Below are 17,535 nucleotides of genomic sequence, written 5' to 3'. Positions count from 1 at the left end.
AAATCAATACTGCTTTATAAATGATGAAGGGAAATTGGTGTTGCATGTACCAATTTCTTAATTCAATTATAATTTTTTTTATTAGTAGTGATATTTAGTAGAAACAAACATAAGATTTAATCAATTAACAATGACATGTCTACTTATCCGAGAGAATGGATAGTTATAATTTGTAAATGTGAAATAATGTCACACGTTATTTTTTTTGTCAACATTTTTTATAATAATAAATCTACATTTTATTATTCAATAATTTTTATTTTTATTAAATAATTAATTTAAGTTTCATTAATTATTAATTTAAGTTTCATTAATTATTAATTTAAGTAAATATTATTTTAATTAAAAAAATAAATACAATGTTAACTATTTTTATAATAATTATCTAATCAGAGACAACTGTTACGCTGGATATCATTAAGAAAAAAATTGATTGAATTATTCACCATACGACTATTACCCAGAAAATTAACAATACAACTCATCAGCTTCAAAAGCATTCCGTCAAGGAGCATGAACCGGAACAATTCCCAGTTTTCTGCGAACATCTTCCAAATCTTCATGAAAATGCTGCTCATAATATACACACATTAGATCAGTGCACTGCGTGCCAGCACGAACAGCCCAGGGAAAGTAGTGCTGATAAAACAATTTTCTCTGTTTTTTGCTGAATCTTGCTGTGCCCCCTATGACAGACATCATGCACATAGGAAGATACATCTGTCGAAACTCAATTACCTTCAGTGCCGACTCCCCAATCAAGTTAGTAGGAAGGTCAAAAAGAGTATGCCAGAAATCATGGACTTCACGAGCTCGCATGGCAACATAGGCCAGCTCATCTGTATCCATGAACCGCACAGGAGGTCGATCATCTGGCGAAAAGTTCCTGGATCCCATAAATCTAGCATAGGCGGCACCAAATGTATTTTCTGGCAGGTCCCAAGCATGTCCTACATTTGCAGATATAACACGAGGCCGCTCCAACAGTACTGCCTGTCAATCAAGATTTTTTAAGTTATAATCCTTCAATCTGAAGATGCCTTAATTTAATGCAAAAAGTTTAAATGGGTCCAAAGTGCATTAACTGCATGTTGGTTGGCATAAGATAGAAGTGTGCATATGTAAGTCACAAATTACAAAATAATATAAATATAATATAACTTGTCTAGTCACTACAGAACTTCGAGAGCAATCCCAAAAAACGACAAGAACTTCATCCCTAACATCATAAAAACAACAGAAGATGTTTATGTTGGGAAGACATCTCCTGAGCTCTATAAACAGTTAAAACAGCAGGCACTCATCATCAATTTATAGTTTGAAACTGATCTGAACAAAAAACAACGGAACAAGAATAAAAATGAGGCTGTGATACAACAACATGCTATTACACAAAAATACATAATTCACATCAAACTGTAGTCCCAGATCTTGATAAAACAGATATTCATCAATGCAATTTCCACACCTTTGCCGATACATGTATCCAAGAAACGAAGCAACAGTCATCTTTAGATGCGAGTTTTGAAATTCGACTAATTAGTGACAGCACATAATATTCCCAAAGGAACCAAGACTGTCTAAAATTCCTTTCCCATGTTGGCATTGTCTCCTGAGTTGTAGCGGATGCTTTCACATTCACAATTACAACACATTGTTACTGACTTACTGCCAAGTTGCCAACAAGAGTTGGTTCGCAGACATCCCAGACTCCTCCTTTCATCACAACAATAGTGGGTTATTATTTGGAGATTAAGTGACCTTGTAAATCAATTTTATACAGACATCCAATGAGAACTCATTATTTTTCCACTTCATATTGTTAATTTTAATATTTAGTTACAAGAGTGGGCTGACAATTGAGATATCATATTAGTGACTTCTCATTGGATGTACGTGTAAAGTTGGTTTACATACACAATGCATAACCTTTAAACTCTATTATTTGCAGCTCTAAACTTTTTGTTGCCCCAAAACATAAAACATTATTGTTAATAAATAACCAATTCCAAAGGGCTTTCAACATTTAACATCATCAATAAGAAGAGGAAAGTTTTTACAACATATTGAGCAAGGAGAACAAACATGTCTAACGAACAAAAACGATAAACATGAATAAAGGCTAAAAAAGGGAAGAAAAAGTGTTCACTGACCCTCCCTTCAGGGGAAGTTTTCATCCTTTGAAGAACCCTTTCAAAAGCGGGCTTTCCAGTTGTTTCACCAAGAGCAGCTATCAAATCAGCTCTTCGAGGATCCAAAAGCGCCCCAACCGCCGAACCCAATGCCACTGCCGCCTGCTGCCACGTTTTCAGCTTGATTCTACCGCCCCCCACCATTACAACTACCTTGTCAAATCTGAAACATACAATTATATAATATTATCATTCATTCAATGAATCCATTTTGATTTTTATTATGATTAGGTTAAGAAAAAAACAAGACAGAATAGGATTTAAGAGGAAACGAGAGCAGTGGCGGATCTTGTACAACGGGTCTTGCACAAAATATTGTAATTGAAATTCATAAAAGACTTTATCACAAAAATACATCAATTTTCTTACGTTTAAACATTTTATCACTCCTACAAAAATACACAAATTAGTCGCACAACGCTGACTTAGTAACATAAAAAATTGATAAAATAGAATTGTAAGCAACATTGATAAAAAAGGACTGCACAATCACAATCAGTCTAGTTCCTTTACAATCAGAATTTAATTACAATCAGAAACAGAAACGCAATCACAATTGCAATTGCAATCACAATCACAAGAACACATTTGACTATTTAAATTTTAAGGAAAAATAATAATTTGATTATTTGTCATATGTTTTGGAATTCCCTCACCATCAGACTTTACTTCCCTCTTCCTTTCTATAACTGGGGTGATACCCAAAAAACTATAGGGCAGCATCTCCCCGTTTATCAGACTTGACACACTGGCACACTCGACAACTCGGCAAGCCCATCTCCCTCTCCAGACTAAGTCGAGAATGAGATTCTAAATCCCCAGCCTCGACACTCGAGGAACCATCATCACTAACTTCCTTTGTCATAGCTAACTCATTTTCCATACCCATCTGATCAGTTTTGTCTTTAGATTCAAACATACAATTTGAACTTCGAGATTATTGGCTCATTCTGTTTCAATAAGATTTATTTAACTGAGTTCACAATGCTATCTTCTGCATTGAGAACTATGAAACCAAAAACAGGCACGCCCTTCAACCAAAATACAACCACGTACACAAAGCATGCTTTTTCTTCAAATATAACTCAAAGTATAGACCTCTAGCAAAACAAAAACAAAAAATCAGGCCTAGAAGCAATCAAGCAAGTCGAAAGGGTGGATGTATAGATTCTCCAGAGTCCAGCAGAATACAGAATTGCAACACTGAAGTGCAGATCCAGCTGTTGATAAACCTGAAGCATGAATGTTGATTGCACTTCAATTTAATCCTTAATTAAATGACAAAAAAATAATATGTGAAGAGTGAAGACAGACAAGTCAAAGAAAATTAGTATTTTCTCAAAGTAATAACCAAATCAAAGGGATAAATTTAGCTATTGTAAAGTAAATACGAGGGATCAGAATCAACGAAATCTGAACAGTACGCGAGTTCTTTGAAACTGAATCAAAATAATACATAAACGGAAATGTGAGATTGATTAAAATTAATTACAAGTAAAATCAAATTTCATTTCAGAGTAAAAAATCCTATCACTATCAGCATATTTGAACCATGCACTGAGAATCAAAAGGCAACAGAACACGTTGTTGGAGTTCAATATCGTAATGGCAAAAGTATTAAATCGTCAATTTGAGTTAAACAAAAAGGAAACCGAAGATTGAGTTGATATTTGATGACATAACATATAACAATAATAAAGAATGACATTGAATTGAAATGAATTAGGAAGAGTTTCGATCTTACCGTGAAATCGAAGCGGCGATAACGGAGAAGGAGAAGCAGAATTCGATTCCCTAAATTTCGGTGTGTGTTACACGCTTTTGTGTTCTTGTGTGTAAACTATATTCAGAAACAATAAGAAACAGAAAAGCTATCAAATTCTAAGACATTTGATTATTTAAATTTTAAGGAAAAATAATAATTTGTTTCCAAAAATTCAAGCACAAAGATATTTGATTATTTAAAATTTCTAACACTTGAACCAAAATTATATTCATAAAATAGTCATAATTTACTTTCAAGGAATCATATTTGTGGGTTCACTTTAACAGTTGTCTCTGATATTTAGTCAGTGAATTTGTATAGGTTGGATTTTACCAATGACTTTTCGATCAATTAAATAGACTTTCAAACATAGGTTAAGTTTTATAATCCTGCTTTGCTATAGTGATTCTTCAACCAATATAATTGTAGCCAATGAATTTTCTATATGACCGGCTAATGAGAGGATGGTTAATTTTGTTTGGATGTCTATGGGAAGATATATATTCCAAAAACTGTCTATGATGCACAGATGCACAAATGCCTCCGAATTGCCCTTTATACCTCATTTTCCAAATTATAGCCTTTAATCAAGGAACATATTTAATGGGAATTTAATCAGTTGCTGCATATGAAGACGGCTGGTGGAAATAATTTTAATCTTATTGGGCGTATGAGCTCAGTTGCATATTCTCCCAAATCAATATAAAAACAATATGCTCTTTTCCTAATTGATTGTCTTTATTCATTTTCTTCCGATGATTTCGCTTAGTGGTTTAGTTTCTGTAACAGTTTTCTTCCATGATTGTTTTTGTTAAATTGACATTTTTTTTAACGTAAGAACTTCACATCACATTCAAGTGATGAATAGATTTTTTTTCTAACGAGTAGGTGGACTTAGTTCATTTGTTGATTGCCAGAAAATGAAAAAGATAGTGTATTCCAAATTAAATAATGAGAAGGATTATATTATATTTTAATCGATGTTGATAGACCGTGCTAGATAATAACTTAAGGCAAATGAGAATAAACTAGAGCAAAATGAACAATTTATGAGATCACATGATCAAAACTTCATTACCACCATAATACCTGGAAAAAAAATTAGTTTACATTTCGTTTATCTGAAATGTCATGCCGCGGTCACTACTCAGTCATAATAACGGAAACAAATAATTGTTTATTATACTTTATTTGGCAAATTTGCCAGCTAGTAATAATAAAGGGACACATCAATACATGATTGAATATATCTTCCACATTAGAGCCAATGAGTGACAGAAAACAAAAAATCCCGTGTTATATGGATTGATGCTGGGGAAAAACCATCTCTTTTTTGGGGTAGACCGGGGATGGTGCGGCCATATATTTACATTCTGCAAATATGGAAACAAAGGCCAATAACAAAATTACCACCAACCTCCAATCCTCCTTCCGATTGGAAACATCACAATGATGAACTCAACAGAGGGAAGGGCAAAACCAAAGTTGAAAAATCCAAGAACCACAGTTGACATCGGTCGGTCCTGGCGATGCGGGCGTATCTTTATTTCCCTATAAATTCAAAACACAAACAAGAAAGATTAGGAAACACAAGAGTCGAACAAAGCATATGAAATGGGTACTAACAAAAACATTGAATTGGAAGGTAAACAAGCTTTGGGAACTAACTTTGAAATATCAAATTTAGTCTACCCTTTTCTCTGATTTCCGATATTATATTATGCTACTTGTCACATGTCAGCCATGACAATCAACATAAAGGCACCTATATCTATTAGGTATTTTTGTAAATACTTTATTAAATAGAAATCAACTTGTCATTATCCACACAAACTTATGAACATAGAAAAAGAGAGTACCAACTTCACTAGGTTGATGTCCTTTTCAATTGATGCCATACATTGAGGAATGATTACAGGTTCAGATTGTAGTCCTCATCTGAGCTTTCCCCATAAATAACAGCATCTTGTCCTTCCTCATTGCCACTACCATGATCACTATTGTAGCTGCTTTCAGATGTACTCATAAAAATTGATCCATCTGACGTGTGGCTGCTAAATTGTGATATCAGGCTTATATCACTATTCATGTCAGAATCAAATGTCTCGACGTAGCTGCAACACAATCCAGCAACATAAAAAATTAGCTGCTTTCAGAATGAAAATATTTCAACAAAAAGTCCTCTGCCTTATTTGAAAAAATATCTAACCTTCCTTCTGATGGATATTCAGCCACCAAACGCATATCAGGCCTTGCTTCCAAAACTTGCTTTATAGGCATAATACTGCAACATATAACCCCAAATATGTAATTAAATATAAGTAATGACGCCGATCATTTAGAAAATTAAAGAATCGCATCCATAAATGATAATCATTACCTAGAGTTGTAGCACCTATGATACCAGTCAGCTTCACATGCTAAGCCTTCCCTATTGGATATGTCCTGCTTAATGGTATGAGTGAGTGAGAAATTAAATCAAAATTGAGAATCAAGAAGAATCTTCACTCTCATTTTTAGCAATGTAACATATTTCCATTTACCCACCAGATGTATAAGCAATTTGAAATCTCCTGCAACAATTGCTGTCAACAACCTAGCAACTTCCACCTGCACATGAATTATTAGCATTTCAGAGGCAGAGATTTGGAAATAAAAGAAGGAAACCAGAAATGTATTATAAGCCCACCTCTTTGAGATGCATGCAATCCCTTAAAATTAAAACCTCGAGCAAATTCCCACCATTGCAGCCTCCAAGGTTCCTGACAAATAAAGTTTTTATCTTTTTCAAAACAACTATCTCGAGACAGATAGAGTCCTGAAGGGTTCTTACAAATTCTTGTAAGAAATAACTAACCTTAAGAAATTTCCTGTGATTGAATAGGATGTTGAAAAGTCAACGAATTTCAGTTTCCGAAATCCCTGCAAATGCAAATTGAAATTAGTAAACCTGCTGCCAGCATTATGGGGCTTTACTTTTACTCTCATAAAACTGAGAATTAGGAGAATGCCAATAATTTAATATTAATGGCCCAAAACTCAACAGAAACTGTAACTTTAAATGGCACATCAGTAGAATATCAAGATAAATCTTCCCTCGCCTCCCTTTAGTAGACTCTTTGGTTCGAATGTGGAAAGGGAAAATAAAAGTAATTTACTATCTCCTTGCAGAAGGTGAAAGATGGAAGTTAGAAGAAAGCTTGACTGATATGACTCTGAATGATTTAAAGAAACTCTGTAACTACACCTTTCACAACATTAAAGTGAAGAAACATGACGTGGTGTTTGTAATAGAGGGCTGTTAAGAATAATATATGTAAGGACAGTTTTGACATTGAAAAACATACCTTAACCAGTATTCGAACTTTACAATCGTGTAGCTTAAACCCTCGAAGAGATAAAGAAGTTAGATGAGGGCAATTGTTTACTAGCTCGGAACAGGTTTGAGCTTTCAAGCTGTCATCTCTACCTGATAGTTGATAAGAGATAAGCAGAGATACAAAGTGCTCAAAGGAAAACTACGGTCGAGAAAATGACATACCTGTTCTAGAAGACTCAAAAAACAAACGCTCAATCAAATGGCAGCTTGCACTTACTGACATTAGTGTTTGCCTCAGTTCAACATGGCTAGCAGTTAAAAAAAGTTACTGTCATTGGATACATTAGAAACAACCTTCTCTTTCTAAAGAAATGAACTAGCAGAAAACATGTGGACACATGGATACAGATATACATCACATGCTTACAAACAATAATAATCATGTGCTGCAATGCAAGTGAAACTGAAACTAAAACTAAAAGAATGCCCTTTTCTTTATTAAAAGTATACATGTACAGAATATCCACATCAGAGCTTAAAAGCAAAAAGAAACAAATATGGTAATAAAACCAACCAAAACTCAAGTCATGGCAGCTTACAGCAGAAAGAATTCCCAGCCTAACCATGGCATATGGAAATTAATAAAAAGTGCTTAATCCAGATCACGAGAAGTTAAACTCAACAAAAAAAGAGTTCCAATTTCTTCAAGTTTAACGTGTTTAAACAGTGAAACCCTCATATCCATAATCCATAAGCAGCAGAAAAATGCTTATAGTGAAAAGAAGGGAAAGCGCAAGAATTGAAGTGAACTAACTTACATTCCAACAATTTCCAGATCAAGGAGAGAAGGGCACGCTGACAATGCACAACCAAGGGATGGATTGTCCATTCTCTCAATATTGTACAGGTGCAACTTTCTCAAAAGCGCCCTACAAAAATGGAATTTTAGAGGCCATTAAAAACAAATCATCAAGAAGTACTGAAAAGCAAAGTCCGTGAGAAGCATACCCTGATGCACCACCATCCCCACTTAAAGGGCTTAAACAGCATCTTGTAAGAATGGATGACTCTCTCCCTTGACGAGACCTCTTATCATTCCATGACAAGTTAGACCCCTCTACAATAGCTTTTCTGACAGTACAAACCAATGGTTGACAAAATCCAGGTGAACAAGCAGTAGCAGGGACAACACCAAGTTTAAGAGACCTTATTAAAAAAAAAGATTATGTCAGCATATAATAAGGCAAAAATACACCAAAAACTGTAGCGCAGGTCCAAAAGTTAATACAATTCAAATGGTTATGGAAGTTAGTTTTCCCTTTCTTGATAGAAAGAGCTTTTCAGATTGAAATCACTAACAAAGTTTACACAGTATACACTTAAAGCCATAAAACTAATTGTACATAAAATTCTAACAGGAACCAAAATTTAGTGCTATGAGTATGTAATGTGTAATATGGCATATGACATGAGTCACTAATGAATCAGGGAAATCATTACAGATGGGGAAGAACATCCAAAAAATTATCATCATCCAACCATATTTCATTTTTCTTTTCAGTTTTACAAGGAAAAGTTAAATCTAATATAAAGAAATAATCAGCCAGGTAGGTGATGGTTCATTTTAATATTGCAGCTAGTTTCCTTGGTAATATTAAATATAGCATTGAAGTGAAAGGATTGGTATGACCCAAAATCTCATACCTTAGTGCCTTTCCAGCTCGCTGAATCATCGTGGCAACTACTGCATTGTTAACCTTGGGAACAAGTGTTGTCAAATCAAGATTCTCATAGCACAGAGGATCTTTAGCACATTTGCTAAAAAACGAACAAGTAGCTGATGCATAGCACAGGCTCTGAGTATCGAGCATCGAGAAGACCTGCACAACATGAGAAATAATCAGTAACCAGAGATTTTACTTTGTAAGCAAAACATGTTCAAAAGAATCAAAACTTAATCAATAGTCTCCCTAGTACTATTCAATATTATATACGTGAAAAATAGCCATTTGTTCAAATTAATTTACGCTAGAATGCTATAGGGTTGTCGCAGCCACTATTTGACAGCAAACTATATTAAATCGCATATCTCGGAACAATATCTGTTTGTTAAAATTCAGCTACACTATGGCACCGCTATTTGATAACACTGATACGAGTAGCATGTAACGGAAAATTTTGTTTTCACTCAGCACCATCAAACAAGTAAAATTGTCATTTGAATAACCATAACCTCGTGAGCGCATTTATCATTAACTTTTACTGCAGCGTCTTTTTGGATCAAACACAGAAAAATTAGTATCAAATCAAATTTATCAACAAAAAATAAATAAATAAAGTTCATAAACTACAATAGACGAGAGTGTAAAGAAAAAGCTTAACAGTGAAAAAGCAAATCCAAAGGCGTGGTAACTAAAAACATAGCATGATCTACGCATAAGCACGATTAAATCGCGGAATTAGGAAATATAACAAAAAAAATTAAGAAAAAAAAAGTAAAGGTAGCGTAAAATTGAAAATAGAGAGAATCGGAAAGAACCTTGAAAGTGAGATCAGGAGGGAGAGGCCAGGTGAGAGAATTGTGGTTAGAAGCGCGTTTGCGGGAAGAGTGTTTGGCCGCATCGAGAAGGAGAGAACCCATTTTGAGAGCGCGATCGATGAGATCGGAGTCGGTAGGCATAGATTGAAGAAGATTCTCGAAGTAGAGATCGAGGGAGAGAGAAGGAAGGTCAGATAAGGAGAGGAATTCATCGAGGAGATGCTCGACTTCCATTCTAGGGTTTTGAGATGGACAGGGTCTCTTCGCCATTGATGATGAAGACGATGATAGAATTGGAATTGGAATCTCAACTTCCTCAACCGTATCCATACCCGAATCAATACATTATTACTACCTATGATAAAATAATATCATCATCATCATATTACTATTCCGTGACATTGATATATATGATTGATTTCACATTCCACACTCACTCACTTAACTTCAATCACACACTAAAAAATACTAGAGTATAATAGAATACTCCCCCTAGTTTCTAAATGAAAAATAAAATAAGTAGGATAAATAAAATTTGCTTTTTTTTTTTTTTTTGACAAATAATGTTTGTTCTGTAAAAAGATGTCACGTAAGTACAGAGTTTAGTTTAGTTGGAAAAAAAATTGATGTACAATAATTTGAGTTTAAATTCAAAATTTCTTATTTAATATAAGAGATTTTCATTATTAAGTTGTTTGACAAAAATATGTTTTAGTTGACAGTGTAAATTTTATACTAACAGTATATAAAGGTTAAAAACATAATTAATTAATAAATTAAATCAAAGTTTAATGTCTCAAAAATAAAAAGAGGTTGATATATAAATGTAAGAGTTAGAAATGAAGTCCTTTAATTCTTTACATTTAAAGTGTCTAAGTCTAATTAAATTAGTTTTAAAAAATCAAAGTTTAATTAATACATACTACTGGTGTAACAAACTTTTTTTTTAATTAATAGATATTGTTAACCTAATTTTTTTGCAGTTCTAATAAATTACAATTAATTTTAATGTGATTTTAAAAATAATTAAAATATAATATTTTTAAAGAACCAACAATTGTAGTTGATCGATGATATAAAATTTTTACATTATATTATATATAAATTAAAGTTAACACATACTACTTTTTTTTTTGGATAAATAAATAAATAAACCAAAAGATTAACTATTTTCTACATAAGATTAACTAACTTTTCTAAAGATTGTGAAATATATTTTTTTTATTATATTTGATACAGTAGAAAGTGATATACCACCGAAATTAGTTTTATTTAACCATTATACATATGAAATTTATATTGCTAATTTTCAGTTTTTTTTCAAATATTTGCTAACAAATTTTATGAGCAGCTAAATAGGAAATATATCCTGAACTCTTTTATCAAATGAGGTGTGCTTATTATACTATATAATACATATTTTCATAATATACATGTATTGATTTTTAAAAGTTATATTCAATATAAGACTTTTTTTACTGTTGTTAGTTTTATTTTTATTTAAATATAAATAATGTGAAAAAGTGTAAATTGATTAGAGATATTCTTTAAAACTATTTAATTTATATCTATTATTAATTTTAAAAGAAGTATTTTAAGAAAATTATTATTATAAGTTTTTTTAACTGTATACAGAATAATAAATATCTCTTAAACTTACATAAATATATGTAAAATATCAAATTCCAGATATAAAATCTTAATATAATAATATTAATGTTTGTCTTTCAACTAAACTTTACATATTTATGGTTAATGTATTACTGTAGAGAGAGAATAAAAGGGGAGAATGTCTTTCTTTGGTACAAAGTGGAAAATGTCTTTATCAAAAAATTATTATAAAAAAAAAAAGAAAAGGGAAAATGTCAAAAAATAAATAAATCTGAAATAAAATATGAGCCACACCATCTCTTTCCGTACCTGGATAACTTTAATCTTTCAGTGCCGGGGTCGTCTATGTAGCGCCACACGTACGATCACAAGGCTGATGTGCCTCCACGTTGTCTTCCACCATTAGTTCACAGAAGCTACGAAAAGTTATTATTTTTTTAATCTCCTGTGTTCACATTACAGTTCTCTTAACCCTTTTTTTTTCCTCCTTTTTGCCCTATGTCGTAAAACTGTTAGATATAAAATATTATTTTATTTTATTTATATAAATTCATAAAATTTATTTTTGTATTTAACATTTTCAGAACATGAGAGAGAATGAGAGGAGAAAAAGGAGAGAATTCTAATAATTTCTTAACAGTGTAGACATAAATAAATTAATACGAGTACCTAAATAAGTTATAATATGCGCTCCAAAATATAAATAAAATTTAATTAATTATTATTTATGGTCACTTAATTTTATTTTTAAGTTTCATTTTAATTTTAAACTTTTGTTGTTTTATTTTGATCTATTATAAACATTAGATATTTAATCTGTTAAGTAGTTTTTGTTTTATTTTGATCTTTCAAATTATATATATTATACATTTTGATTCCTTAAGTTGTAAATACTGTACACTTTGATAATTTTTAATAGCATCTAACGTTGTAATTTAAAGAACCAAATATCTACTTTGTATAACTTAAGAGACAAAATTATTAACATTTATAACTTACGAGACTCAAATAAAAACAGAAAAACTACTTAAGAGATCAAATTATCTAATGCTTAAAAGGATTAAAATAAAACAAACAAAATCTTAAATAATCAAAGTAAAATTTAAAAATAATACAAATGATCAAAATTGTAATTTAGTTATTATTTTTTAATGTTATCATATTTCAATAAAATAAATCACTATACAAAATTTAATGAAAATAAATGATAGTTTAAAAAATGAAGTAATTATTGCATCCAAAAAATTAAATAAAGTTAATTACAATTTTTAATCTATGTATAACTAATTATTTTTCTTTATATTGGAGTCTCGAGGGAGTATAAGTTATGCAGTATGAATTATGAATTTGGTTTACAAATAATTTGAGTTCGTCCAACACTTTATTAGGTTGTGTAAGGAAAAATATGAATTTGGTTTACAAATATGAATATGAATCTCTTAGGTTGTGTAAGGAAAAATAGAATAATCCATCACTTTATTTACATGTTTTGAAAAGGAATGAAAGAAAATGCTCGGATGTATTATTCTTGTTTCGAGATTATTATAAAGAGAAATAATGATTTTGAAAGAAACCCTCCAAAGATTATTCCCCAGAGGATTTTAGTCCAATGAAAAAAAAAAAAGTAAATGTCATGCAAGGTAGGGGAACTAATCACCTTTCCCCTTCCCTTTACTGCCTCCTCAAAACTCAACTCTTCCCTCTCTTTCCCTCCGAACTACCAAAGATATAGCCCTATGAAGATGTGGGGTACCCCCAAAGAAAAAGATGATAGGAGGCACACAACTTGAACTGACCATATACGAGAAGGAACTTAAAATCCAGGGGGAGCAAGGGCAGCAAAGAAAGTATCAGAATTTTTTACACGTTTTCTCCATTTTTTTCATAGATGCATTCCTTTTATACAATCACTCAGAAAGTAACAGAAGTTGACTGTATTTAGCAGTTGAAAATAAATAACATATCATATGATGTCAATTCAGGGAAAATAACATGGACGACCTTAACTTTCTCTCGGAGGAGCCATTATCCTAAGTCTTTCCTCAGACGTCTGATTGACCCCACTAAATCTTTCTTCCGCAAGAAGAGACTGCAAATCACTCCCATTCGCCAAACTGTTAAACTCAACTGCTTTAGATGGCAATGTCGGGTAACGCCTTTGGCAAAATGTCATTAATCTCTTTACTGATTGTAAGTACTTGCGAGTTGTCTCATCGTTCATGATGTGAGCAACACTATTTGTGTAGATCTTTTCTCGGGCAGATCTTTCGTGAATACCAACCATAGTGACACCAATAGGCCAGGGAGCATTCCCGATAGCCAACCTGATATAATGGTCCATTGCAGCCAGATAATCTCGCCCAATACAGCATTCAACCATCAACAATAGCGCCTGTCGAATGTCATCAGGAAGAACCTGAAAATAGTATGCACCACATCCATTTTATTAGTTATAAATGTTTCAGAAAACCTGCAACACTGACACATTCCATATCAATAATATGATTTTATGCATAGAATACAGTAACTTCAGATCTATTACTAAATTTCACAAGGCAAAACAAATGATCAATAGTCCGTAAACCATTCAAGAGTGCCAGATATAAGTCTACACAACCATTATGAGCTATACTAAAAAGGTTAGCTGGATTCTCCAAAATACAGGTGAAATCTTCACAAAACTTTTCACAAACAATATGTGCATATAGCCACTGTCCAAGAATTCAATATTAAAAATTTAGCAAGGTAAGAAAATTAAGTAAAAATTACACTAGACAGCCGATGTCTCTAAATTGCTAGTTCGAAAGATTGCCAGTACCTCCTGCCCTGGATGTTTATCAGCTCTACATCTCACTGTAGATTTCGGATTTACTGATTTATTTACAAGCATAAAAAATTAACCCACCAATTTACAAGGGTGGCAACACATTCACGACTCAAACTACGGACTATGAAGTTCATAGCAAGTTAACCATTATAACTGCAATCATATTTATACAAAAAACATTATTTTATAATCAATCAATTCGGCTATGAATCCATTAAACTAACTCACATCAAATTCACTAAAGTAATTAATCCAATTTTCAAACAAATAAATATCACGAACCAATATAAAATTGTCAATAAATAGCATCTCATTTTCACTTCATGTAAAATTATGAAGTTCCAGAAACAATGTAATATTCAAAAATCACATATTCTTATGGCCCCCCTCCTCTCCAAGGAGGCTCCATTCCTACAAGAGAGAGAGAGAGAGAGGAAACAGAACAGGTAGATTTAGTGCAGAAGTTGCTTCTTAACACACAAGGGTCAATTATAAAAGACATGATGGAAAGAACAACTAGCAAGGGTCAATTCCTCCACTAGAAAGGGACTATTATGAACCTAGAGAGGATCACACCACAAAAGCAGCGGGGATGCCAAGCCATAGAAGTCCCACACAAAATCATAAACTTTAAATGCAGGACTCGAGTACAATGCCTCCTAAGTTTTAACGGTAGATAAAACAATTTGTAAATGGTGCCAGTATGCAGTTTCTCCAACCTTGACAACAACGACTTGTTTGTCTGTGGAACCAGCCTCTCGCATATGTAAGGAAAGGCTGCATACAATAGATCCAAATTAGGTCTAGTCCTTTCCTGCACTCACCTTGAGAGAGTCCTATAACAACAAATTGGCAATCTGCAATTCCTCTCCCTTACAAGACATGTTCCAACAGTCTCGCTCATCTCGTATTTCCAACCGAAACACATGATATCTAGATGCATGCAAATGCAATGAAGCTAGAAAGGTTGAAATTTGAAAAACTTATAACAAACTGAAAGAAATGATAGTGCAGAGTCATACACAACAACGACTTGCTAAGCTCTTACTTCACAACCTTTCCAAAATTCACCTTAAAATATACAAAATCATATTCTTCTCAATATCTAGGTGCCATACACAAAGTTCTCTGAAAACATAATGACAACAAATTACATTTCCACCTCTAATCAACTATCTAATCTGTTTCCAATCCCATCCTAAGGGGTGAATAACAGAAGCATGCATGTTTTCTCGAATAAACTAAAAGGCCAAATATAAAACAAGTGACCAAAAACACAAACAATCAATATAAACAGGCTCAAGGGAAAATTGAAGAAAACAATGCAAACCATAAAAGAGAATAAAAGTCACCTTCTTCCTACAAAACTTAAACAACGGGTTCAAGTAACGTGCGCACTGCTTGAAGGTAGCAACCATAGACTTCCCTTTAGCCGTTCGCTTCTCCGCCTCAGCCATCTCACGCAATTCCTGTTTCCACTCATTCAACAGCTTCTTAAAAAACACCAGAATCTTATCTTCATCACACAGTTCTTCAAAGTTCGCCTTCATCCTCTTCAAATCCTTATCATTATCAGCGCCACTGGATCCACCGCAATCGCTTAAATCATCGTCACCAGCGCCACCTTCTCCGTCCTCGGTGGCGCCATCTTCAGCCTTCTGCCGCTTCCTATCACTCAAAATCCCCGTCTTCTGACGTTTCCTCAATTCCGCAATATCGCGCAAGAAATCGTTTGTCTGTCCTTCCGTCATGTCGCTATCGACTTCAAATAATCCGGCTTTGAGGACGTATTTGAGACGATCGAGTCTGGCATCGTCGTCTTCGCCGAAGAGCGTGACAGGTTGTTTAAGGAAGCGGAGACGACGAATGACTTCCTGTTTGGGGAGAACGAGGTTGTCGAAGTTTTGTTCGTCGGGGAGAGAAGCGCTGGATGAGGCGGCGGCGGAGGTGATGGAGGTTGAAGCGGTGGTTGAAGAGGTTGGGACGGAGGAGGCGGTATCGGAGGAAGTTGAGTTACGTTTTTTCGATTTGGCTTCTAGTTCACGCTTTTCTTCTTCGCGGAGTTTTTGGATTTGTTTCTGTTGGATTTCGGAGCGCTTGAAGACTCTCTTGCCACCGGTTTCTTCGGCTAGGGATTGGCGCTTCTTGAGAAGCTCTTGCTTAAGAAGGTCCATCTAGGGTTTCGATCGACGGCGCGGTGGTGGTAAGTTCAGTATTCAAAGATCAGGATGAATTTTGAAGACCCGGTGCCTGTTTTGAAAACGAAAGAAACGACGCTGTTTTAACATTCATTAAATAATACATTATTTGGTTCCTTTCGGATATTTTGTATATTTTAAAATGGAAAGAATTACCAAAATTTAGGATTTATAGGATATTTTGTATTATAAATTTATACTAATATTTAATAAAAATGTGTTGTTTTATTGCATCACACTAAGTTTAATATACTTTGGGGATAAATGAAATCAACTTCAGATTTTAAACAGATGATACTTAATTTTGACTATTTTTAATAAAAATCAGTTAATAACTGATAATATATAACATATTATCTATACTTTATCATTAATAATTGATAAATTAATTTAAGTGTTTAATAAAATTAATAATTTAATTAATTTAAAAATGTAAAATAAAATATAAAAATATGTTTTTTTTTGAGAAAAAAATTATCAATTAGTAATAAATTTTATATTAATTAATAATATAAAATTTATAATTTAAAATATATTTGTTAATTTGATATATTTAAATAATAGACATCCATTAATTATTGTAACGAACTTGATACAAAGCTCATAAAATATATTTTCATAGTAATCCTTCCATTTAAAATCGATGTTAGCTTCAGTTTTAGTATCATCTTATAAAATTGATAATATATAACAACGAGGATTACGTGTCTATGGAAAAATGTTTTGGAAGTTTATTATTCTCATTTTCAAGTATGCAGTAATTTTCCACCACATGAAGATGTCTTAGTGTTCTAACTCTGTAACACATTGGAAATTCCGAAACAAACATGGCGTCACTGCGTTTCCCTTTCGTGTTTTCACGACCCCAACCACCTAAACCCCCACGCCATTTCTCCAAAATCGCTGCTGCTGCCGCCACCGCCGCTGCATTCGCCGCCGTCTCTTCCAATGACCGCCACCGCCTCTTTCTCCAGAATGCCTTGAATTCGATCTTCTCTTCTGACAACTCATTGCCCCTCTGGGGTTCCCTCAGTTTGGCCGACAGTGGGGCTCCAGTTGTTGAATCAAAGACCGGATCCTCTTT

The 17,535-nt window shown here is 33.3% G+C and overlaps 4 protein-coding genes across 13 annotated transcripts in view; 1 reads left to right on the top strand and 3 right to left on the bottom strand.

Moving 5' to 3' along the window:
- Window positions 1-389: 389 nt before the first annotated feature.
- On the bottom strand, window positions 390-4,491 carry LOC101508525 (ubiquinone biosynthesis protein COQ4 homolog, mitochondrial-like). 8 transcript variants are annotated; one of them, XM_073366124.1, is made up of 4 exons: window positions 3,937-4,491; window positions 3,291-3,424; window positions 2,154-2,355; window positions 390-993 (listed from the first exon to the last, which is right to left on the bottom strand). In XM_073366124.1, exons 3-4 carry the CDS (start codon window positions 2,334-2,336, stop codon window positions 505-507), a joined length of 672 nt encoding a protein of 223 aa, XP_073222225.1. In that variant the 5' UTR covers window positions 2,337-2,355; window positions 3,291-3,424; window positions 3,937-4,491; the 3' UTR covers window positions 390-504. The 8 variants fall into 8 exon arrangements, with proteins under 8 accessions (XP_073222225.1, XP_073222222.1, XP_073222223.1 ...); XM_073366121.1 differs by having other exon boundaries at window positions 2,849-3,424; window positions 3,937-4,490; XM_073366122.1 differs by having other exon boundaries at window positions 2,154-3,424; window positions 3,937-4,032; window positions 4,209-4,490.
- Window positions 4,492-4,996: 505 nt separating this feature from the next.
- LOC101507482 (F-box protein At4g02760) lies at window positions 4,997-10,283 on the bottom strand. 3 transcript variants are annotated; one of them, XR_189578.4, is made up of 13 exons: window positions 9,816-10,281; window positions 8,981-9,156; window positions 8,285-8,482; window positions 8,095-8,205; window positions 7,499-7,584; window positions 7,305-7,426; window positions 6,815-6,879; window positions 6,647-6,719; window positions 6,505-6,567; window positions 6,338-6,402; window positions 6,167-6,241; window positions 5,817-6,071; window positions 4,997-5,508 (listed from the first exon to the last, which is right to left on the bottom strand). XR_189578.4 is itself a non-coding variant. In XM_073366120.1 (13 exons), exons 1-12 carry the CDS (start codon window positions 10,143-10,145, stop codon window positions 5,870-5,872), a joined length of 1,566 nt encoding a protein of 521 aa, XP_073222221.1. In that variant the 5' UTR covers window positions 10,146-10,283; the 3' UTR covers window positions 4,997-5,508; window positions 5,858-5,869. The 3 variants fall into 3 exon arrangements, 2 of the variants coding, with proteins under 2 accessions (XP_073222221.1, XP_004493675.1); XM_073366120.1 differs by having other exon boundaries at window positions 5,858-6,071; window positions 9,816-10,283; XM_004493618.4 differs by having other exon boundaries at window positions 5,821-6,071; window positions 9,816-10,282.
- Window positions 10,284-13,274: 2,991 nt separating this feature from the next.
- LOC101507165 (uncharacterized) lies at window positions 13,275-16,541 on the bottom strand. Its single transcript, XM_004493617.4, has 2 exons — window positions 15,606-16,541; window positions 13,275-13,842 (listed from the first exon to the last, which is right to left on the bottom strand). Exons 1-2 carry the CDS (start codon window positions 16,425-16,427, stop codon window positions 13,429-13,431), a joined length of 1,236 nt encoding a protein of 411 aa, XP_004493674.1. The 5' UTR covers window positions 16,428-16,541; the 3' UTR covers window positions 13,275-13,428.
- A 595-nt stretch (window positions 16,542-17,136) lies between these two features.
- The window catches only part of LOC101506828 (fatty-acid-binding protein 1), a 5,237-nt gene continuing 4,838 nt past the window's right edge, over window positions 17,137-17,535 (top strand). Inside the window, exon 1 of the mRNA XM_004493616.4 lies at window positions 17,137-17,535. Coding sequence (XP_004493673.1) covers window positions 17,279-17,535 — 257 coding nt within the window. The 5' untranslated portion in view covers window positions 17,137-17,278.

Source organism: Cicer arietinum, chromosome 3 (genome assembly GCF_000331145.2).
Source record: "Cicer arietinum cultivar CDC Frontier isolate Library 1 chromosome 3, Cicar.CDCFrontier_v2.0, whole genome shotgun sequence".
NCBI classification, from domain to species: Eukaryota; Viridiplantae; Streptophyta; class Magnoliopsida; order Fabales; family Fabaceae; genus Cicer; species Cicer arietinum.
This window is presented reverse-complemented; position numbering and strand designations above follow the sequence as displayed.